Here is a 24934-nt window from a genome sequence, read left to right as displayed (position 1 = left end):
ATGTATTTACTCTTTTTATCAATGCCACATCGTGTGCAGACATAAGAGGGCAGGGGGCAAACTAGTTAAGAAACACAAATGCACTGGTGAGTTTAATAATAATAAATAGCTTCGTTGTACAATGTTGGATGAGTGAAGAATATAGTGTTTAGTGCATATAGTGTTATAGTGCATTCAGCATAGTTTAAATATGCATCACTCCTTTCTAAGTGTGCTCATTTGAGCTTAGTTATCATTAACCCATGTTGTAGCTACGTTTTATTTAAACACCTGATTGTGTCTCACAGGCAGTGACCAATGAAAGCGACCTCAGAGCAGGCTCTGCTGCACACTGTTAAACAGAGAGCTTCACTAAAACAGGAGGGAAAGCTAGCTGTGGGAGGGTGTGTCCTGAAAGTGACACTAAACTGCCTTTCTGACCTTACCATGTGTTCTCTGTTTGTGTGTGCGTGTGCACCTGCACGCATGTATGTGCTTGAGAGTCAATTAGCACATTGCCTAGTTCACTAGGCCAAGCATTAACCTGCAAATCACTCTACTAAAGTTGATCTCCATATGACTGTGTGTGTGTGTGTGTGTGTGTGTGTGTGTGTGTGTGTGTGTGTGTGTAAGTGTGTGCGTTGCAGGGTGTAGTGTGTGGTTAATTGCCGTACTTGTTCTGACTTGATCTGCTAGCACAGTGGCCTGCAGATATAGAACTAGAACTAGGGCTTAAGCTTTAGCCTGACCAATGTATGATAGTAGATCAAAACACAAGGTGTCATAAACCAAATAAGTAAGTATATCTCCGATACGCCATTAAAAACTTTCAACAGAACAGTCATACAAATTCATCCTTGCATCAACTGCTACCATGAAACTCACATACAGGAAAGGTGCACATGCTTTTTTGTCAAGTGGCAGTTTTACACATTGAATTGCTTTAATTCATTTAAAGAAAAATGATTCTCCCTAAAAATGACACAAATGGATTTTTTTCATACAGTCACAGTATAGCATATATATATATATATATCAGTTCTTATTATCAGCGATGCCGGTGTCTTATTAACAAAGCAAATGGAACAGAAATTGTGGGGAAATTCCCGCTCGCACGAGGATGACGGAAAGGATGGACGCATCAGTTGACTGACTCGCCTCCATCTGTCTCCTGCTTTCACTTACCCTCTACTCTTTATTACCAAAATTCAGTGGGTGTATGTGTCTGTGTATGTGTCTGTGTGTGTCTCTCTCTGTGTAGATGCCAAGATAAAGTCTGGCAGGGCAAAGATAGCATGAGGAAACCAAGCAACATGGGCTTTGATGGTTGATTGGTAAAAAATGTCAACAGTTCTTCACAAGCGTCAGTGAAGCAAAGGTGTTTTTGTGAGGCACTGTTCCGACCAGAGGAAGGTTTCGAGAGCAGACTCTTTTATGTCACTGTTCTGTGCTAGAGAGTGGCAGTGGGGAGAGGAAGCTTCTCAGTGTGACGTACCCTTGACATGACAACAAAGTCCGATTCCTAGTGAGCTCTGCTATAAGCACTCTATGCCCTTTAGAGAACTTAGAAGCTGCCATGTACTTCACGAGAGCGAAGCCATTGAGAGGAAAGTGAAATAAGGAGAGGAAAGCTAGAAAGCTTGACCCAAGGACAGCTACTGCAGAAAATGTCAGCCAAATGCTCAGGAACTCAGTGTATTACCATTTCCCCATAATTACTCTTCAGTTTAGCAACTGCAAGATTATCTTAAAACCAACAGGCAGACAAACACATGCACACATTCAAACATGCAAAAAACACATGCAGAAACATGCAACACCTGGTGATTGGAGACGTGACAGGCTACCCCCTGTGCCCCAGTGGGCCCTCACATTAGAGCTGTAGTTTACAAAGCCCTGATGATGTTATTCCCACATCTCCCCCACCCAGTCCCAGGATTCCCTTCCATCTCATACACAAAAACACATATACACACACATGTACTCACATACACAATCAGACCCTATTGAAAGCCCTTCCTGTGTTCCTGGTTAGTGTGGAGTGATTTTTCTATTGGTCGTTTGCACAAGCCCCCAATTCCTCAGGCCTTTGCAGAACCCTTCTTACAGGCTTTTCATAAACAGCAAGGAGCACTGCAGGGGACAGACGGGGAACACTAGTGCAGTAGGGCTGCACTCCTTAATCCCGCTGGAAATCAATAGCGCTGCAAGACTCAGCACATGCCACACAGCAGAGGCTCCTGTTCATCATCCCTGCCAGCTCGGAGCGGAACTGGCAGTAAATGCAGGCCACGAGGCAACATAAATTCCATGCCATAAAGTAGACCTTTTGCGTTTGCATCGGTTCTAGATTATGTTTCTTGTTTTGTCTTGTTTTTGTGCTTTTTAGCCTTAATTTTGTGTGTTTTTGTGATTTTACTCCATTTTTCATCAAAACGTCTTCAAAGTGCTCTGAGCTTTCAGTAGTTTATGAGTGCACTGTGCTATTTCAGAGGGTTGTAAAACAGGCATGCCCAGTCTACAGGGGACCAACCAGCATCTGAACAAGGTGACTGCTTCTTCTCTCGATAGTCCACCTGATAAGTGCAGTTTTTAGCTAGTTAGCAGGTGAACCATCGATAAAATAAGATGACTTGTTAACTAGATTATAAGTAACAGAATTTCCATTTTAGTTATAAGATTAAACAAGCTTCAACCAGCCCTTTTAATTTATTCTCTGTAATACCTTCTAAAACACAAAGTGTAAAAACAGCAAAATCACCTAGGAACACTGGAAAAATCACAAAAAATGTAACATCTCTGTAAATGAATATAAAAACTGCTGAACATAAAATCCATCATAACAGAAAGGTATAAACTGATTTCTGATAAGTGTTGAAGTACCAGGTTTAATGAACCTCCTCACATTTGAAAATAATTTGAAGATGAAGAAAAGAGAGCTCATGAACATCCAAATAGCAGCTTCTATTACATAACATGACAGAATCTGTTACGTGACATGACAGCATCTATTACATGACATGACAGCATCTGTTAAATAACAGCTTCAAATGTTATGATGACATTTATCTTTCTGCTCCCTGACATCTTTAAAAAAAAACAAAAAACATGCTTTTGGGTAGATTTAGACACTGTCAAAGCCATATGCCATACAGATGACTTCAGTTATAAGATGACAATTTCTGTGTTCTCTTGCACACAGAAGTGATAGAAGTGAAGTGAGCAAAAATGTAAGAAGGTGTGAGTGGGGGAAAGAGAAATTAAAAGGCACACCAACTCCCTCATTCACTTAGCCACACATCAAGCCTTTCTCCTTAATGCAGCTGCCAGCAATAGGAGCAAATTAGCCCAAATTCACAAGCTTTTAACAATCATGTCAGTTGATTATCTACAATAAACTGTTTGCATATAATAAACATAAATATTAAGGTAATATTGATAACTTCAGAAGTTAGAACCAATATCAAAATTAGACTGGTTAATGAGTATAGAGCTAGATAAACCTGCACAGAACATACTACTCTGACAAACTTTTCTGTCAGCATTTTAAAACACAGATATGACAGACTTCCTAGAGAGCAAAGATATGGGTATTTGTTTAAAGTATTTCTCAAAGTCAGAAAAGGAGGTATATCTGTAGTCCCTGATTATCTCCCAGGACTGTACAGTAACAGACATTTAAAATCAGTAATAAGTATCTGCACAATAATGGGATAAGTGCTGTAACTCTCTGTTTGCTCATTTCATCAATAGTCCAACCTCTGCCCTGTGCGCAGTTAGAGAAAGACAGAGGGAGAGAAGGGCGTGAAAGGTAAGAGAAGGAGAAAGTGACAGTGAAGAATGAGGTTGTCCACATTTTGTGCAGGCAGTCGTTCTGGCTCTGCTCACTCCACTGCCATAGTACCTTTGGAATGAGGGTGCGGATGCGGCCCTTGGGAAAAAGGCCGTTGTTTGGTCATGCTAGCCCCGTGTGATGAACTATAAAATGAATCCACCTCTGTTGGAAGCCTCTTAGTGCACTTTCCCCTGTCTCTGGGGATGGCTAACCCTGCTCTCAAGCCTCCCAGCTCATTCCACAGCCAGAATGGTGCCTTCCACTGGTGCTCTCTGTCCTAGGCAAAGCCAGCAGCCTAGAGCTGCAGGGGAGCAAAGGAACAGGTTGGCAAGGAACTTGGTGGCCTGGCGCAGTGAGACGGTTCAGAGTCATGCTCACTGCAAGCTCTCTAGGGTTTTGAAAGATGACTGTATGGATACCTTATGTGTATAACTGTTGATCTGCCCAGTATTTTAGGTCAAGACACGTGTGTGTGTGTGTGTGTGTGTGTGTGTGTGTGTGTGTGTTTACCTATAGATGACTCCATGCTGGTGCAGGAACATGAGAGCCGATGTGACTTCAGCAGCATAGAAACGTGAACGAGCCTCATCAAATTTCCGCGAACGCTGGATCTGGAACATCAGATCTCCTCCATTCACATATTCCATGACAAAGAATAACCGATCCTGCAGCAAGAGAGAGATGAGAGAAAGAGAGAGAGAAAGATTTCTTAATGTAGTAGTACTGGGTGACGCAGAAGTTCAGTTTTCCTAATAGTGCGAATACACTAGTACAATAACAATCCACACTGAACAGCCCAGCGGGACATCAGTTCTCTTTAACCCAGCCTGACGAAGCCTCCACCACCAGGGGAATAGGGAGAGGAAAGGCCAGCCTTCCGGCGTTCCTGTTCTATGATGTGGGAAATGGGAGGGAGCATGTACAGACATCCACTGCACTGGTCCTCCTCATGCACCATTGTTCCCTCACTTCACAGCGCTTATGATAAGGAAGCTGAGACACATATTTTATGATGCCCTTACAGTAAAACAATGCCATGCCACTGGTGAGAGGAGAGACGATTCTAGTACAGCTATGAGGACCTGCTGAGAGCCCTCCTGAAATAGCTTCCTCATTGTCAAATATGTACACACACACACACACACACTATCAGGAGGAAGTTAAGGCCACAGGTCAAGGACAACACCAAAACCATCACTGTCAGGAAGTGGAAGTTTCTCCATGTGCGGGGAAAGGCATTAATGCCTCCACTGGCATGGTCTATATAAAAGGTTAAGGCAAGACTGCAGGATAATGTTCTACGAATGTCTGACTAGGAGACATTACTGTAAAAGCTGGAGACTATACTAGCACACATCATCATGGGCACTCTAAATGATAACCCGTAAATCTTTTCATCAGGTTCATCTCTTGAATGGTAGCAGTATGTCACTTTATCTTGGCTACCTTATATTTATGTCCCAAAATGACAACTGTACTCTAAATGGCAAGATAAAATAAAGGCCTGGGAATGAATTGATCACAACTAACTGATACACATTTTAGTACTGTTAGATTAAGATGTTAGCTATTAGATTAAGCAGTCTCTTTCAGATTAAGCTGTTTTAAATGAGTATCGGCTACCGTTATTGCCATAATCAGTTAGTCTAGCTCTTTAGTCAGAAGGAAGATTTAAACAGGATGCTTCAAAACATTCTTTAAACATGCCAAGAACTCAGAAAGAGGCCCACCCAATTAAACATGAGCAAACAGTGCCTGCCCCTAATTAGACATGAACAAATAATGCCTTCCGGTTGGGCTGAGACACAGCAGAGCAGTGCTGATAGGCAGATAGCTGCCCATGCATGGTCTGACCGAAGGCAACATGGATGCAGTCTGTAGGAGAAAGCCTGATTGCAATAATGACAATGGAACAGCCTACAGTACATGAACCACTCACATTCATAACACATACCACAAACATTCTACATTTTTCATGTTACAGACAGATCGATCAAAAACCAAGTAAAGAGTGGGAGCATAAATCTAATGTGCAGTGGTATAAGGTCTTTCATATGCAAAAACTTTGTGCCTCTGTGTGTGAGAGTGCATAGCGTTTAGACAGTCCTGTGTTTCTGACAAGGCTGGACCAGATGGGTGGTGTAAGGAAACGTCTGTTTAGTCTCTGCTGTGCTTATGTAACATGTTATGAAAGGCATTTTCAATGGCAGGTGCAAAGGACTGGTGATACACACACACACACACACACACACACACACACACATTTATGATATAAAGCATAAGGCTGCAAGGGAAGTTAAATTCAATGTGTGAACCCCTTTGTAGAGTGAGGCCAATTCACAAGCATGTAGCTGGAATCTTTCCTGCCCATCAAATCATTAAGCACTTAGGCTCCTTTGCCAAACTGTGATTTTAGTCCTTTACCTTTTTCCCCATGGTGGTAAACAGTGTGCTAGAAGAAAGCTATTAGTATTAAGCCCAGAACACTGAGTCTGTTATATGATGTTGATATTTACCTTTTCTGGTGGGCTTGTATGTGGCAGGAAACACCATGACACCTCTGAAGGCAATTTACTTCTACAATGTAATAAAACTCAGGTCACATGCTCATTATTTTTTGAGGTGTGCATTGATGTGGTGAGTCTGCCAGGATAAACATGACACCACTGTAAGCAGCCGACATGTGGTTTCACAGACCACCCTCCTTTCAGGAATAGCTGTTCCTCCATTGTGCCTCTTTCAAGTCAACTGTCATTATTTACACTGCAACCCCATGAAGGAATTCCCCTTGTCTTTTGGATTTAGATGGTCTATCTAAATCCAAATTAGACCGTGGCATGGTGCATGGCTTTCTGGGTGTATCGTCCCTGGCGTTTAGAATTATTTGGGGTGTATCAGTGTGCTGCTTGACTTGAACTGCACAGTCACTGTATGCCATTATCACTGTATGTCTTATTTGTTGATATTTGTGGAAAATCCTGGAATTTCTTTGCCTCACCACCCACACAGAGGATGACGCTGCTGTTGTAGCTGCTCTGCTCCTCCCCTCTGCCTTGTAGTCTCGTGCTCCTGCTACTGTTTTGGTAAAGGCCCAGTCTAGGTAGTTTGGCACCTCTGCACTCCTTGTTATTATTGGACTTATAAGGGTGGTTGGCAGATTCTCAGCTTGGCGGTTTGAAGTTCTAATCTTGCGTAGCTTGTATGCCAGGTTTTTTTGGGGGGGGAATTGAGCAACCAACAATGGTATATGTGTGGGTTTCCTGTAGACTTCAATATTCAAATTACCAGCCTCAGTCATGTATACCAGAGAATTTGATATGCCCAGTTGGTTGTATTGCACCTCTTCATTTATAAACCTGATGTAGTTGACTACTGAATTGAGTTGCTTATCTTGCACCTCCTAAACTACTGATCTTGACCCAGGCACAATAACATAACTCTCAACCAATGATTATGTTGTGTTCAGGGATCTTCTATCCAATCACTTAATTTATAGATTAGCCTCGATGGTGAACCTGAGTCATAGTTCTACATGTAGAAATGATACATTTATTTATGTAGGTTGTGTTCAGACGTATGACAAGTAAAGAACCTATGTGCTCTATGGTCTGAGCAGTGTTCTGCAGTGTTATCTCGTTTTAGTCATTGCTCAGTTTCAACTGTCTCATTAGATGGTACGCAAGTAAACAGTGATATGACACTGTAGCACACCAAAGTCTTATCTGTTCACAGTTTCACCTCCTGAGCTCTGCTGACGAAGAACTTGCAGTTGGGGATTTGATGGTCTGCCTGACCCATTAGCAGAACATGAACGTTGCCTGATTAGTTCCTCGCTGTTATGTGTCACCAGCCTAAGCTAATGCTAACAATTGTCAAGGTTTTTCTTATTTTTTATTGGGCATCGTAGGGAATACACACATATAAAAGTAAACTTGGCTTCCTCTGGGTGAAAACGATGACACAATGGCTGATCGTTTTGCTCCTGCTGTAAACAATCTGTGACCTATTTCTTGTAGGTGCTGGTGGTGTCCCAAAAGGTTTTGCTTTTCCACTCCACTGGTTTTCAACAGCGAGAAACAAAGTGAGTAACCAGGATGAAGCACTGGGTAACATTAGCGTAGCAATTCTGGAAGGATAGCATCCTGTGGAGAGCACAGTAAAACAGAAAGAAGACAGAGACATTGCCACAATGGGAGAGCTATGTTTGCGCTGCAATATAGATGATTGTTCAGAATCATCATGTCATTTCTGAGTCCATGGTGTAGACAAAGAGAGCAAGCGCGAGCGCGAGGGGAAAGAGATACAGAGAGAGAGCAAAAAGAGAGAAAGAAAGAAATGGAAGACTATGACTTCTATATCAGTTTATATCTGCTGGAGGTATGCCAGCCTAGTTAGAAGCAGAGTATGCCAAACCAACGTGTGATCATTTACAGAGTGAGAGTACACAAACACAACCAAACCCACAGAAGACCCACCACAAGTACAAAGACCTGCCAGCTGACCCAAATGCTAAAACCCAGCAGGCAGACGAAGCATGCCCTCGGCAACGTCCCAATCACAGCAAGACCGAAACAAGACAAAACAGGTGTTGCAAAGGAACAAAAAGAAAAATGGAAAGCATGGCAGCGAGGGAGGCTGTCTGGCTTTGGGCCTGCACACAGCAATCATGAAGCCACCTGCACCACAAGAGCTCTACTTATGTATAATTTCACAATCAGTGCCATACTGAAGACTTGGGCTAGGCAATATACTGAAAACAACCTTTCCGTATGTGAGAAAGAGATGGTTTTACAAAGCACAATACGTTGATATCAAAATGGTGCTCACCACTGACCTAACAATTAAATACATTTATGTCATTTTACATTTTGGCAGAAAACAAAGCTATAAAGAGCACGTATTTTTAACATAATCCTTTGCTCCAGTGTCAATATACCTGTGTTCTTTTTACCTATTACATGCCCATGATTGCTTTATAAAACCGTATATCAAGGGGCCCCACAGACTTCAAATTAATAACAGTAAATTATAGTATATTGCAGTTGGTCAAACTGTATGTTCTTGGAGGTCACTGAAGGCATTAAGTGGCAGGACAGAGGCTGGATGCAGGCTGGAACCTGCCTGCAAGGCGTGCTGAGATAACACCAGGCCAGCGTTCAGCTGAGCACGTGTTGCGCCGAGAGGAGCAGGACCATTTTTTCCTCTCCTGCTCCCTGTCTTCGCTTTGGGTTTGTCGTATCTGATCTCACACAAACACTCAAGCACGGGACAAACACAATACACACCCATTCAAAGTGGTGCTACCAAAATATCATGTTCTGTCTCAGTGCAGCCTCAAGTAAAACAAAGGGACACAGGGAAACACATACACACGCAGACACGCAGACACATACACACATTCATTCTTTTGTTCTGTGAGATTGTTTAGCAGGTCATTTGGATGTGCGTCTAACGTAGTTCCTGGAATGTGAGCACTCCACCTCACAATAATAGTAACATCCTCTCACACCTGAAGCTACCACATAGCCACCCAAACCTTCAGAATCACAATTAGTGTCCACTGAGAAGTTTTCACAAGCCTCTTTCTGCTTCTTATAAAAACCTCTGAATGCAGATAAAGACAACTCTTTGGAGCATAAATAAAGATTTTCATTTTCATTTTTTTCTTACCAAATAGCATGTTATATAAGGCAAAGTATGCTTTAATAAAACAGGTTAGAATATTGAAAAAACAGCCCCCTTTAGAATAATGATCATACCAAACTCCTAACCTTGACCCTCCTCTCCCCTCTCTTCCTCTCTCTTCTTCTCAAGCATACTCCATAATGGCCTTCATGCTCCTTCATTCCATCCCTATGCACCTTCTCTCCTCTCTTCCCCTCTCATTCCCTCTCTCTTTACCAACATGTCTGACCGTGGTCCTGGCAGGCCCCATCAGAGCCCGTTGTGTAATGTTATTTACATTTCTGTGCTGTAATTGCGGCCCGATAAGAGCATGGCAGCGATCCCAGTGCTGATTAAGAACAGAGCCCAGGGTTCAGATACAGTGCACCCATCCCTCCGCACACCCCACACCCAATCAGTTCATCTCTCTCTTTTCTCCTGTGCTTACTTCAAATACTGTGACTCTTCTACTACTATGTGCATATTCCACTGGTTTCTTTCCAGAATGACTCGCCATTCCCTGAAATGGAGGTGAACTGAGAATCTGTTCCATAGCAGGGGAATAAAAGTGAAGGGAAAGACACAGAGCTCCAGAAAAATCTGCCATGTGACTGAGGAAAAGAAGAAAACCAGACCTACAGCGCTGCCCAGTCTGGAGCAGGACTAACACTACTACAACACAAACGACATATTGCTCTTATACATACATTTTGTAATCATTCTCTAAAAACAACATTCTTATCTGCTAAATTAACTCGATGTTTTCGCCTTAACTGGAAACAAGCATCACGTCAAAACACTTTATGCAAACATGGCTGACAGCTGAATGTTAGGAACAATCAGCCTTTTGCATGCTGAGGGTTTGGCCAGTAAGTCTATATCACCTCCTGCTGGTCAAACGTAAGAATATAAGTGTACAGCAGGACACCTGCTGGAAAAGCGCTAGATGGAGTAATATATGCTTCCTTCATTATACTCAATGAAACTCCTTGTTGTTCAGTTATTTATCAGTTTAGACTTTACAAATACTGACAGATCAGTAACAGAAAAAGTAGTATGGTAACACAGGGTCAAAGTAGTTAGACTTTGTGACTTAGACATAATTTATTTATGGCATGGAATGATTGCAGTTTAGTTGTATTTTGAATGCAGCTTGGTTGTCTCTGGTCGAAGGTTGGTCATGGTTTAATGTGATTTGGTTGTAATTTGGTTGAAGGTTGGTTGTGGTTTGGTGTGGTTTGTCTGTAATTTGGTTGAAGGTTGGTCTTGGTTTGTATGTAATGCGGTTGAAGGTTGGTTATGGTTTGGTGCAGTTTGCCTGTAATTTGGTTGAAGGTTGGTCTTGGTTTGGTTTTTCTGGCTGTAATTTGGTTGAAGGTTGGTCATGGTTTGGCATGGTTTGTTTGTAATTGGGATGAAAGCTGGTCATGGTTTAATGTGATTTGGTTGTAATTTGGTTGAAGGTTGGTTGTGGTTTGGTGTGGTTTGTCTTTAATTCGGTTGAAAGTTGGTCTTGGTTTGTATGTAATGCGGTTGAAGGTTGGTTATGGTTTGGTGCAGTTTGCCTGTAATTTGGTTGAAGGTTGGTCTTGGTTTGGTTTTTCTGGCTGTAATTTGGTTGAAGGTTGGTCATGGTTTGGCATGGTTTGTTTGTAATTGGGATGAAAGCTGGTTATGGTTTGATGAGGCTTGGCTGTAATTTGGGTGAAGGTTGGTCATGGTTTGGTGGGGTTTGGCTGTAATTAGGGTGAAGGTTGGTCAAGGTTTGGTGTAGTTTGCCTGTTATTGGGTTGGAGATTGGATGTGGTTGGGTTGTTGTTTGGCAGGTGCTGCACCTTGGTCTGGAAGCAGCAGAAGAGTTGGGTAAGATAGGGGTGCTTCCTGGCCAGGGCTAGGATGCGCTTTTCAGTCAAAGTGCAGTCCACATCATCGTCCTGCAGGATCACGTCTTTCTTCAGCACCTTCACCGCATACACCTCATCTGTGCCTTTCAGTTCAGCCAGCATTACCTAGGAGAGGAGAGGGATGTTCTTTAAATTCTACACGTGTGATTCTTTGACTCTTTTGTTTGTTCTGTAGAGAATTGTGAATTGTCTTTAAAATGCAGTCAGTTAAAAATGGACTGACTGGGCTCTGGGTGGGTGTGCAAAGATTGCATCATATGCAATCATAAAACATGTTGGTATCCTCATGACCTTGGAACGTGTGTTTTGCTAATTCCTGCGCAAGAGTGGGTGGGCTGGCACAATGAAACGGGAGCTCTATGTAAATGAGGTAGTGGAAAGCAATGTGTTGGTACTGCTGTGAAAATCATTGCAGTAAGAAAGACGAGGTGCAAGACTAAACTTAGCAGTGTCTAAACGCAGCAAAATCAATGATTTAGTGATTCTACCAACTGGTACACACAAAATTAGTTCTCATAATGGACAGCAATTACAGGAGGAGATGAAAAAATCATTGATAACAATGATACTGTATGGCATGGATGTGACTACTAACTAAACATATATAGAACTGCCATCCCCTATATTGCTTTAAAAGATTCAAATGTGGCCTTGGTGCAATTAGTCATGACTAGTTCTGCCTTTACGAAATATATAAAAGAAGGGGGTTAAGTGTAAACCTTACATTCTTCAAACCTCGTGCTCCTTAGCATTTTCAGATCTGTGTGAGATAACATGCTATTTTTACAATGTGCCATGATGCTCGGTGCAGAGGTTTTAAGCATAAGACTAATGTGCCTGGCTGAGAAGATATAAATTAATGCACCACACCCTCCTATTCCTGGTCCACTTGGGCTAACTGCATAGTGCACTTATGAATGAAACAAAACGGCGATGACCTTTTGGCTATACTGACACATATCAGTGATTGCCAGTTTGTTGCCTGATGAACACAAAGCCCTTAAAATCTCATATTTATAAAGGGGGGAGGGTTACCTTGCCGAAGCTGCCCTTGCCCAGCACTTTGATGAAGGAAAAGTCAGAAAGGCTCATCCTCTTTGACTGGATGTTCTTTGTGTCTCCATTCTCATGGCCCTCGTTCTCAGGGTTCTGAAGCCCAGTGCCTTGAGAGGAACAAGAGGAAGACTTGTGCTCCTGGCCAAAGGACAAAGCCTTACGGATGCTCTCGGGCTCTGCCAGCTCTGAGAACAAAGGGAAACCAGAACAGGTGAGGGCTCCATAACCTGAATGACTGCACAGAATCACATTTCTGTTTGTGCCAGTGGGTGGGGTTGGGGGAGTAGAGAGAGAGGAGGGAAAGAGAGAGAAAGAGACAGAGGAAAATAAGCCTTTTTCTACCCTGGTCACAAGGTGATGTTGGAGCTGACTTGCATCGGTCTGAGTCCTCAGCTGCGGTGGGCTCCGATGCAGCCGGAGGGGCATCCTGGCCTGGAGTCAACTACACACAACACAGATAAAACCCTTTCTATAAACTCACTGCACTTTACTGCGATTAGTCAGTCTCTAATCTATCACCATCATCATCATCATTATCATCATCATCATCTCATCTCTAATAGTCACCCATTTCTAAATGAGAATGATATGTATTAATGCACAGAGCAATGTCAGTTAATTCTCAAGGTTTTACAACTCAGCTCATCCCAGATCCTGGATATATACTTGCCTTTTTCCTGCGTTGGGTGCTGTTGGAGATCTTGTCTGGTGTCACTCCAAGATCAGACAAAACTTTAGCGATCCCTCTAGCATCCACTCCACAGTTTGGAGCTACATTAGACTCACATCGCCGGTGAACATTCATTTTACACACTGAAACACAGGCAGACAGACCCAGGAAAAGACAGGTGAGGCGAATCATTATAAAGAAACTCATATATCAACTCTTACATCCCCAGCTCCTCAGTATCTTCAATAGTTAAGATGGTATAAAAAGGTATGTTGCTTAATTTTTCATGAATGCTTTTTTGAATACATTTTGAACACCTTCATAAATCTACAGTTCCCATTATGCCTTACCTTTGCACTGCAGCCCCTGCCGCATCAGCCCCCACAGCAAAGAGCCACAGTGGTCACAGAAGGTTGGTACTTTGTAGTTGTGAATACTGAACTTGTGAGGCATGTTTACACTGAAGCGTTGAGAGCCAACCTGTGCACATAAACTACATTACCCATGATGTCCACTGCTAATTTGTTCAAAATCTTCTCTTATGCTGCAGAAACTGTAGGCTGGGTATCTTGCAAAGTTTTAACCAACCTCCTCTGGAGTGTCGTCCTGTTTCTTTAGCCCGGGACACTTTGTGATGATGAGCTCGTGGCATCGTTTATGGACCACACAGGTACACACTGAAAAAAAGCTCACAAATCAATACACATATTGCTGTAGCAATATAATGCAACAAAGAAATATCCAACATTAATATTTAGGAAATGTCAACACCCTTCTGAAAATTTAGTAGGGCACAATCTCCATTATTTGCATTGCACTAGGACATTTTAAAAGAAACATTCTAGGAAATATTGACCTCTAATGCATTAATGTGATAGTTTAGGTAAAGAATTATTTTTACACATGGAGGAGTAAAAGCTGCCTACCTTGACACTGGTATCCCTGCTTTCCTAACACGCCCCTGCAAAATTGCAGACAAAATGTGTTAGACAAAGAAGAAGATCTCACACTCATGTCAAGCCATACACATTTCTGAATTTTCCATGGCATAGGACCACAGCCATGATTCTGTAAAGCCATTTATGACCAGTAGAGGGGGCCTTTGATTTAAAAAAAGTCTCTTGTGATGGCCTATCTGAGGGCAAAATGAGAACATTGTCTGGTGTCAAACCAGACACACTGTTTATCCGTTATGCAAACTGACTTACTGCACAGCTTTGAAAGTAAAAAAAGGTGAACACCAGGCTGTTAGAGAAGAAAAACATCCGTAGCTGTCTGTCTGGTCTATTAGCATGTCTTAATGTGGGGACTTGCTTAAATGTATGATGAGTCGAAAATACCAGCTAAACAATGTGTTACTAAAAATTAGAATCAGAAAACAAATATGTTGAAAGAGCAACAAACAGACAAGCAGAGAGAGAGAAAGAAAGAAAGAAAGAAAGAAAGAAAGAAAGAAAGAAAGAAAGAAGGAGAAAGAAAGAACGAAGGAGAAAGAAAGAATAGCCTTACCAGATGAAGTCTCGACAGTGAGAACAGTAGGTTGGTTGTCTCAGGTAAGTGGCCATGAACTTGTGCCCATTAACCTGATGGACACGCCTCCGAACTGCCCCCTGACGCTTTCGTGGTCGCATGCGCTCACGGAACACTCGCTCTTCATTTTCCTTGGATGCTGCCACTGTCAATCATAGAGACAGACAGAGGAAGTTAAGTGATGTATGAAATAGGGATGGACCAAGCAAAAACAACCACATACACTGCAACAAGTGAGGCTTCTTTAAGCCCCCTGTCCTCAGGTCACCTCGGCCAGCACACAGTACAAACAAACACATCGTTCATTCTCCTCTCCTCTCTTCTCTGAGACAAGCCGAGCTGAGCCGAGTCGAGAGTGTGTGTGTGTGTGTGTGTGTGTGTGTCATGAGAAGGATTGGGACCGCCTGACCCACCATGTGTCCTGCTCAGCCATGTGCATTAACATCCTGTAAGGAACATCCCGCAGCGTAGCACTGACCTGTGCTCACTGTGCAGGTGGCTGCAAATAAGCAGCCTGGCCTGAAACCCAGTACTGCTTACAGAGACAGCACAAAACAGCTCCTTCTCCCTGATTACCCCACTCTACATGGCCTGCCACTTCTCTTTTCTGAGCACAGTACTCTGTGTGTGTGTGTGTGTGTGTGTGTGTGTGTGTGTGTGTGTGTGTGTGTGTGTGTGTGTGTGCAGGGGCACTAGTGGAAGGTTAATGCCTTGTGGCACACATATACACAGTCCTTACTAATGATAACTACCACAGAGCTCACAGGAACCATACCATGCGCTGTCTGTTTCGTGTGTGTGTGCTGTCTCTATGTCATGTCAACAATACTTTAACCAAGCTTGGATGCATGTCTGTTGTCTGATGTTTTGCAGTAAGGACAGCTGTTGAGGGCCATTAGTGGGGTCTGTGTGCTTACATAATGCTTTCCCCAGCTGCTTAGAAAGCAAGCTTAGGTCCAGGAGCATAAGCCTACAAGCCAACAACACTGCCCAAGCAACACATAACACAGTGGCTCCTCCAAGCTAAGTGGCGCGCACGCACACACCAAGCCCATGATGCCACAGCTGTTCCCAGTGTAAACATCAATACATGTATGTGTATGAATGATTTTCATAAGATTCTGAACTTCTACGCTTCTTTCTACTGCTGTGTCTGTAGTTTAAATCTAAAGGCTGCATCTCTGTCACCCCAGGTGATCAAAGCACAAATGCACAAACATACACACTCAAAGGCACACACAGAAATATTAAACATTACAGCAGGTGGGAACGTACGTCCTGGCTCTACAGTGAATGCATCAATGGCAGTCATGGCATATGAGGACTATCTTCAGTCTGACTATCCTCCCTGCTCTACTGGTTTTCTTTGCGCCCCACCCCCCAGAGATGTGACAATGCCAGCATCTGCTCAGGAATATGCTTCTCACACTGTAATAAAACCAGTATTCTCTCTCTCTCTTCATATCTCAACCTCTCTCACCCGTCCATCATTTCCATATGACTTCTCTCCTTTGCTAGCATGTTGCCATCTTTCTTTGCTCTCTAGTTCCCCTTAACATCATCTCCTCTCTCTCTCGCTCCCTCTCTCTGTCAGCGTCGGAGTGGAGGCTGTGGTGTGTGCCTGCAGAAGGCTGAGCTGATGAAGGGCCATGCCGGCTGGAGCGCAGAGGTCAGTTTTCGCCCACGGTCAGCCAGACAGGGGAGCGCAGGGCTCTGGCCGCCCACGCCAACGCCACTTCAGCCCCAGACAGGGTGTGCACGAGTACCACAAGCACTCTCCAACCGTGCCACAGCACAACACATGCTAATTAAAACAGCATTAACCTGGGAAAGAGGGGTGCGGGGATTACACATCTGCTGGAAACACAATGAACATACACGTGGTCAATTTCATGCTTTTATGAGGACCAGAGATGCTCTCACATTATTAAAAATAACGGATAAGTAGCAAGTATGTAATCCAGTGGCTTGACTGGTTTGAACTTGCAAGCTCTGGTCCCACTTGCTCACTCATCTATCAACACAGTGATAGACGTCATATCTTACATCTAAAAATGTTCAGCTAGAGGTAAGGGGAACCACTTAATTCTACCACTCTTACATAGAATGAAAAAGAAACTAAGAGAAATTGAGATAGAGAAGCAGAAATAAAGACATAAAGAAATAAAGGCATCCTTTGTGGATGTCTTCAACCTATTAACTGGGTCACGAGAGTTTTCAAGGAAGCTGTTCACTGATTTTTATCTCTAACTGTCTCTCTCTCTCTCTCTCTCTCTCTCTCTCTCTCTCTCTCTCTCTCTCACACACACACACACACATACATACATGCACCCACTACACAGGCTGTGGATGGAAAGAAAAAATACACTATGATGTAGGAGCTATGGTGTGTCGAGCAAAGATGTTATCTAACTAGCCATCTGGCAAATGACTTTCACACTCACACACACACACACACACACACACACACACACATACAAACACACACCCTCACACACATTTTCCTTATCACCTAACACACATTCCATGTCTTCTCTAGATTACAGCAGAAAACTACTCCATTAAACACATACACTAAAATACTGCTTTCAAACTGCAGTGATGTCAGGGAGTGTGCAGCCATACGATGTAGGCAGCTATAAACTAAAGTGCGGTACACCTGAACTGGGAACACAGGTGCAGAAAAGACACCAGTGCTAAACAGACAGACACTAAACAGTTCATTCTGATCTCTGCTTTGTCCTCCCTGATCTACTGTTCCTCTCTATATCATTCTTTTTTTTTGCTCGCTCTCCCTTCCCGTCTCCAGGCCTTGCTCTTTCTCTGCCCCTCGAAAACCTGCGAGCTTGCAAGCTCGTTTCCATGACGACGCTCTCGCAATCTAAACGATCAGGACACTTAGGTTGCCCCCACTGAACAAACACAGGTATAGACTAGAAGATCCCTGCTGCTGGACCAATCAATCTGCTAAAACCAACTCCTGGACCAATCAAACTGCTTGAGCTCATTCCTGAATTTATAGATATGCCTGAATCCACTCTTGAACCAACTGATCTGCCTGAAATCAAACCTGAACCACTCAATCTGCCTGAACCCACTTCTGGACCGATTGATTTGCTTGAACCTACTCCTGGACCAATTAATCAGCATGAGCTCACTCCTAAACTCACTGATCTACCTGAAGCCACTCCTGAACCAATACATCTGGCTCAGCCCACTAGTGAACCAATCAATCTGCCTCAACCCACTCCTAAACCAATCTATCTCAACCCTCTCCTGAACCAATCAATCTGTCTCAACCCACTCTTGAACCAATCAATCGGTTTTTGGCAAAAACCAAGGGGGAAGAAAGGGGAGGAAGATGAGAGAGAGAAAGAGTATGGAAAAAAGAGAAACGAACAAGTGAGAGGAGAGACAGAGAAGATAGAAGAGGAAACTATCAAGTTTGAAGCAGATTACAGCTTCCAACCTTCAGAGAAGGAGAGAGAATGACTAAAAATAGTCCTCTCCCTCCAACGCCACCCCCTTTCCCCCTAGCACATAGGCACTGACCACGCATACATTTGCATAGTAAGTGGCGAGGGGCTCAGCACAGTGAGAACACATGAACCCTGGCAGAAAGTTCAGGTGAGGCTGAAAGGGCATGTGTGTGGGCACAGAATATATAAGGTTTTTGTGAAGAGGCATTTTGTAAGTGTGCAATTCATCAGTTACCCTCTAGCTCAGCTTCTGACCACAGGACCAATGATGACTACTGTTTATTAGAGGGCACATCATTCTCAATACAGCAGTGACATGGGCATGGTATATGCCATTTATATTTCATTTTCATTAGCAAATAAGACTCAATTTGTGTTTAAATAGTTCTAATAATATTCGGTGTAATGGTTATATTCAATTAGTGTGGTACTAATTTGTAAGTTAGTCACTTAGTACAGCCTAATGTTGGTAACACACTTTTACTTACACAGCTCCATCAACTTGGAATGAATTTCAAATTTGAAACTAGAGAATTTGTTTTTCGCTGATTTGAATATAAATGTTAGTTTTGTATAACTATGGTTACTTTTATTATTAATTAAGAGGTTATCCTTTACATCCTTTGTTGTAATATTATTTTAATTATTGTGCTATAGTGTACTGCCTACTAAGCCAGCACTCACTTGTAAAAGTGATTTAATCTCCATGTGCCTGCCCTGGCTAAAGCAAGGTTTAGTCAAATAAAAACACATATTAGGATGGTTGTGGCTGTTGATGTCGCACAAACACAGGAGTGCTGCCGGAGGTTTAACATCAGTGTTACTGTCGGGCTGAGGGCGATGCACCACCCAAAGATCTCTAGCCAGCAGTGGCCCTGTGGTCAGAACCTGGTCATGCAATGCAGCAGAAGGGCTGATGGACTATACCTAAAGGGTATTTCAAGGTATATGAGGTGTTATATATAGAAACATTTTTATTTAGCACAAGACCTTAGACCCACACAAAAGAACAGAAGCTACATAGATAAGAAGAGAGACGTGGAAAAGGTTTTAATGAATGCCTTTGGTAGCACTTAATGCACCATAATGAACAAACTGGGCGAGAACAATGTAAGCATGAGCTCAATTTATTTACAATCACTTTCAATCTCAAATGGCATCAAGTTACTGCATCTGAAGAATGACTGATTGACCCAAATCTATAACGTTTATGCTGAGTTATATAAGCTCTGTGAACCACTTTATGCTGAATAAGTTTAATTTTGCAATTTACAGTTTTAAATACAGTTTAGAATATGTTATGGCAATATTTCTCCACTTTATACAATAGGCATTAGTTGTTATGCAAATAAAATAAGCTCTATTCAAATTATCCAATTATCCAAAGAGAAATTTCATTCCATAACTGTGTTTCTGATATCAGTGGTTATATTCAATTAGTGTGGTACTAGTTATTAAGTTAGACACTTAGTACAGCCTAAAGTTAGTAATGTAGCTTTTACTTAACAGAGCTCCCCTAGGTCCAGTTTGTAAAAATGGCTAAGCAAAGGAAAGTTAATGAAGAGTGTTGTGCCTTTCTAGAAAAACAGAAAACAGATTTTTTTTCTTGAACTGAAAGGAAAGCCAAAATTCTTTAATTTGTGGAGAAGCCATTTCCTCATCAGTACGTTCAACGTAGACATGTATTGTACAATAAATGACTAAAAACATCTGCTCCATATCCTTTCAAAGACATCACACTACCAAACACACAAATCATTCCATAAGAAGAGAATCATTTGTGGCACTCAAGAATAATCTGATTGCACAGCAAGCTTCTTTCTAGCACCCCAATAAGGAGCTAGACAGTGTGACAGAGGCGAGTTATGTGGTGAGTGAATTGATCACAGAACGTATTTTGAAGACAAGTTTGTGAAGGAGTGTACTGTATGCTTGCTGTTGTGCACATGCTAGCTCCAGAAAATCTGAAATTCTAGAACATTAGCTTTTCTTGTCAGAACATGTTGGACCACATTGCTATACTATCACCATGTCTTTATTATGCCCATATTAGTTGACTATATGTAACTTTGCTGCAGTCTTTGACCTGTAGCCAGATATGTTAATATTAATTTGGCCCCAGTGGGGAAAGAATTCTTCAGCCCTGCCTTACTTAATGGAACTCTAAAATAAGCATGATGAGCTATGTTGTGTGTTATACCCTTGGACCCTAATGAACTAAAGGAGACTGTCTTATTATTTGACCATATAGGTGAGTACCTATAAGCACATGTATATAATTAGAAAGCTTGTTCTTCCTCCACCACACCCTTAAATTAAGTGAGGTTAAATAATTCCAATAATGTTCATGCTTCATTAAGGCTTCTGTCATATATGGGAAGTCACACGCTGAAAGGTCTTTGCAATTATTATTTTCAGTATCTATCCAAGAACATTAATTGGGTCATAAATTAAGCCATTGAACAGTATATTGCATCTCCACTGCCAAAAAATTAAGTTTGGGGCATTAAAACCACCGATTTGGTGAATAAAGGGTTGATAATGTTATTCTTGGGGTATTACTTTTCCTGTATAACTTTGTAATAAAGTAAACCATTCTGATGATGAAATGCTAAGGCCTTTATGAATAAAGTTTTTTCATAATGCTCATTTTAACAGTTGTATTCCAGATCATTATTGACAGAGGTAGAAATGTCAATATTTTTTTAAGTATGCAATTTAGCCAAAAAAGATCCTTAAAATTGGCAGATACATATTCCTAAATATCTAATTGTAGTTACTTAGTAGATATAGTAACAGATCAGCACTCTTTATTCAAATTCTTGAGGGGAAGTTTTTTCCAAGTTTACTGCATAATAAGATATATTGTAAAATTACTTAAATTACAAATTTTAAATTTAAATTTATAACAAAATTATAAATACTTCCAAAACACTTACTAGGATTTTTAGAAGAAAAAAAAAAAGGATGTCTGCATATAAATTAATTTTATGGTGAATTCATGCTGCAAGGATTCAATAAAGATAGAAAACAATAACAGTGACATGAGATACCCCTGTCTAGTGCCTCTGCCCAATGGATAGGAATGAGATATAAAACATTTGTATTTACTGATGTTCTTTGGGGGAAAAAAACAAGAAAAAAAATGTATCCATTAAATAAAACCATCACCATGTCCAAAATGTCCTAAGCTAAGGCTGAAAAGAAAAAGGACCTACTTTATCAAGTCACCTAGTATTATTAGCACCCTGCCTTTTTTAAATAAACCTTGTCTGAAATTGTCAATTTCTATGAATAAGAGCGTACACCAAATGTGTGGATGGATCAAACAACTGATTACTGATTCTAACATGGTAGCCAGTGTTTTACTAATTATTTTAAGATCATAATTAATTACGTCTATAACTAGAGCAAGATCAGAGGACTCTTTATGCAGCTTCAAAAAGAGTGATGTAAGAGCAAAACTAAAATGAGGTAGAAATACATGAGTGATGTTTCATTAACCTCAAAAGGGCCAAATGCTCTTAAAAAAGATAACCATAAATACCTACAGCCTCATTATAAAGCTTGCTATTAAGCTTTCATTATTGAATACATAAAACACTAAGTTGTAAGTCCTATCTGTGAATTAAGTTAGCTGTGATTACATCACATCACTTAAAGCTTGTAAAGAGCACTTAGCATAACTCCATAACAATTATATACTGATATGGAGTGGCCTTCACATTTAAAAGCCATCCAGAAACATACTTAGTATGTATAATGTTCTTATGAACAAATGTTGTAATGTTATTTAAACCTGACTTTATGAAGTCATATACTCTTGCTTATTAAAAGGTAGCCATAACGACTTGTAAGTTATAGTAGTTTATGGCAAGCATTATAAAGCATATGCCATATAATACATTATAAATGCATTCCTAATGTACTACAAATGCAGGTTTCATCTTACCAATATCATAAACTCCTCTAAAGTTAAAGCAGCAGACTGTCAGTTATCCAAATTGGGAAGTGTTCCCTTAGTAAAGAAAATAGATTTATAGAGAAACAGAGAAAGATTTGCTTACCAGGAGATTAGAACTCTTTATAACAACACTTAAAAACATTGTTTAGAATTTTGTGGTACACGCATAACATTGCCTAAGGAGTCAGAAATACCACCTCTTATCTCATTATTTTTCAACTTTGCAGAAATTGGTTTACTACTTTTCTGCCCATATTCATAATTCTGTTGCCAAAGTCATTAAAACATTAATGCATTCAGGTCTAGGACTTTGCTTCCATATCAAACTTTTTATCAACAAATTTTATAAATGAAAAAACATTAGGCCCATCATTTTCATTAAGCAAATCCTATAAGGAGAACCACAGAGCACAAAGTCCATACTAAATCTACTCAAAACAGCCTCTGAGTACAAACAGTGTCCTGATAAAAAATGGCCACCAATATACAGTCTGAATATCACCCAGGCAACATACTTATTTTCATTTCATTTCATTACTGGGAAATTTGGGTTTTGGGGGCGAATTTGTCATTCATAGCAAATAGGGTGCCTTTCATCCCTTTCTATTTGGACATTTGGATTTGCTGAGTGTTTCCCAATTCTTTGTGCTCGATGAAGTTTAATCAATTTAGCCTCTTGCGGTTGTAATTTCAGATGACAAAAAATGTATACAGTGCAATTTCAAGACTGTCTTGTGGGATTCTCTTCAATGACTCCAGTGAAAATGATATTATCCCATAAAGTATGGCATTGCAGCTCTTACATTGTTTATTTGAGGGCCTTGTTTTCATCTTTTCATTCTCTTTCCAAACCTCCTCAAATCAGTTTATGGTTAAATTTGACACTTATTTTCAGCTCTTCAGTATCACTTTTTAAAGTGTCTTGTAACTCAAGTTTAGTATTCCATGAATAGCCAAAAGAATATCATGACTCACTTCAATTGTTTCTGAACTGCCATCAACCACGAAAGGGGTGTTTGGTTTATTTTCCTCGACAGAAAGCTTGATGGTGTTGATGAGGTGTTGTCTGGAGTTTGGGACATTTAAAATTCTTTAGCACAGCTGTCAATGAAATGTTTAAGCTATACACTTGTTTAGTCGAGAGTAGATGCTGATGACACCAGTGTGGAAGAAAACCCAGTGTGTTTCAGATCTGACACTGCAGGAAATTCTGAAATGCAATTGGACACCGATGCACTTTATACTACCTGAAATAAATATGTGTATTTAAAAATCCATGGGAAAAAATAATTCTGTGGAAGCTCCCCACCACATGCAGACAGACTCACTCACACCTGTGCATAACATGTCTCACCTCTGTTTCTAGTAAAAGTGGTCTGTAACTCCATATAGGTAGTGTGTGTGTGTGTGTGTGTGTGTGTGTGTGTGTGTGTGTGTGTGTGTGTGTGTGTGTGTGCATGCACATGGCTCAGTCTTACTGGCTATTTTCAGACACTAGGCCTCAGCCTGCCAATATGTTGGACCCAGTAGAAACATTTCCAGACACACACGGACACTCAGACAGACACACAGGCAGACAGAAACACCAACGCACACTCCGAGCCCTCTCTTGGTACTCAACCATTCCACACACTCAGCTCAGTCAGTGTTAGTTAATGACTGTAATCCAGCTCGGTGAGCTTTTCAGAAGCAGGTGAGTCATTTGGGTGAAATGTGGAGGTCTTCAAATAGAGGAGAATAAAGAAGGAGCTATGAGTTTGACTCCTCTGATCAGTGGTGTATGCCAAAAACAGGACAAAGGTCACACTCACACAGGACTACTGGGTCTTGTCCTCCAGCATGTGTGTGTGCACTTCTCATGTCGTGACTACCACACACACACACACACACACACACACACACACACACACACACACACACACTTTAGATTGGTTTAGAAATATGTTCTGGCAGTTTCTCAGTGCTGGACGTTACAGGAGGAAAGAAACCATAAATACCCCTGTGCTGTCATCAGCACACAGCGCTCAGGGGTAGAATGATTAAGAAAGGCGTGGGAATGTGGTGAATCGAAGCATGTCATTAACTCAAGTTCATACTCGTGGGAGGTGATGCTGACATGCATGTGCCAACACCCTTGAGTTTAGCCCTTCTTGAATGTTGCCCATCATTTTTCAGTTAAAGGTTTTGTTTGTTTGTTTTACAGTAGAGTGGAAGATCTGCTTTTGCTAAATGGAGCTCACTCTGGGTGTCACTCCACAGCAAAGCATGATACAGAGTCTGTCTGTGGAAGTGGCAGGAAACAGAGGAGTCAGCAGACATGAATCGAGATTCAATTTACGACTCTTAACCCTCACTTCTGTACAGCAGGAGAGGGCTAGACCAGTGGGATTGTGGGTAATTGTGCAGGCATTGTGGGGAGCTGCAGTTTCTATGCTATTCAGGACTGCATAGCTGGAGGCATCACTGAAAATAGCTCAATAGCTCAACTCCTCCACACAGTGTTTCTCCTGTGTGTGTGTGTGTGTGTGTGTGTGTGTGTGTGTGTGTGTGTGTGTGTGTGTGTGTGTGATTGATTGATTGGGTCTGTCTGTGGAAAAAGAAAAGGAAAGGTTCTCTTTCCTCTACTGTCTTAGCACAGAGAACTCTGCTTGCTTCTGCTGCTATGGCAGAGGACAACTGTCATGACAGAGTTGTGATTAGCATTAATAAACAAAATATATTGGGTATGTTTTTATATACTGTGGCTTCCAAAAATACTCAACTTCACAAACTTCACCTAAACCTCTGATCACAGGTCTTAACTGGTATGCCAAGACGTTGATTAATTAGCAGGTCAATTGCGAGAAGGCAGAT

The 24934-nt window shown here is 41.4% G+C and overlaps 1 protein-coding gene across 2 annotated transcripts in view; it reads right to left on the bottom strand.

Moving 5' to 3' along the window:
- prkcea (protein kinase C, epsilon a) overlaps positions 1-24934 on the bottom strand; it is a 44694-nt gene that overhangs the window by 7623 nt on the left and 12137 nt on the right. For both annotated transcript variants that reach the window (XM_081697352.1, XM_027002636.3), the window contains exons 3-11: positions 14618-14783; positions 14035-14069; positions 13697-13785; positions 13459-13588; positions 13109-13251; positions 12781-12880; positions 12418-12623; positions 11314-11487; positions 4325-4479 (exon numbers count right to left, since the gene is read on the bottom strand). In XM_081697352.1, coding sequence (XP_081553478.1) covers positions 4325-4479; positions 11314-11487; positions 12418-12623; positions 12781-12880; positions 13109-13251; positions 13459-13588; positions 13697-13785; positions 14035-14069; positions 14618-14783 — 1198 coding nt within the window. The remainder of the gene's footprint in view (positions 1-4324; positions 4480-11313; positions 11488-12417; positions 12624-12780; positions 12881-13108; positions 13252-13458; positions 13589-13696; positions 13786-14034; positions 14070-14617; positions 14784-24934) is intronic.

The sequence above is a fragment of the Electrophorus electricus genome, chromosome 15 (genome assembly GCF_041902795.1).
Source record: "Electrophorus electricus isolate QZ-2024a chromosome 15, ASM4190279v1, whole genome shotgun sequence".
NCBI classification, from domain to species: domain Eukaryota; kingdom Metazoa; phylum Chordata; class Actinopteri; order Gymnotiformes; family Gymnotidae; genus Electrophorus; species Electrophorus electricus.
Note: the sequence above shows the minus strand (reverse complement) of the source record. Positions and strands in the feature narration are given on the sequence as shown.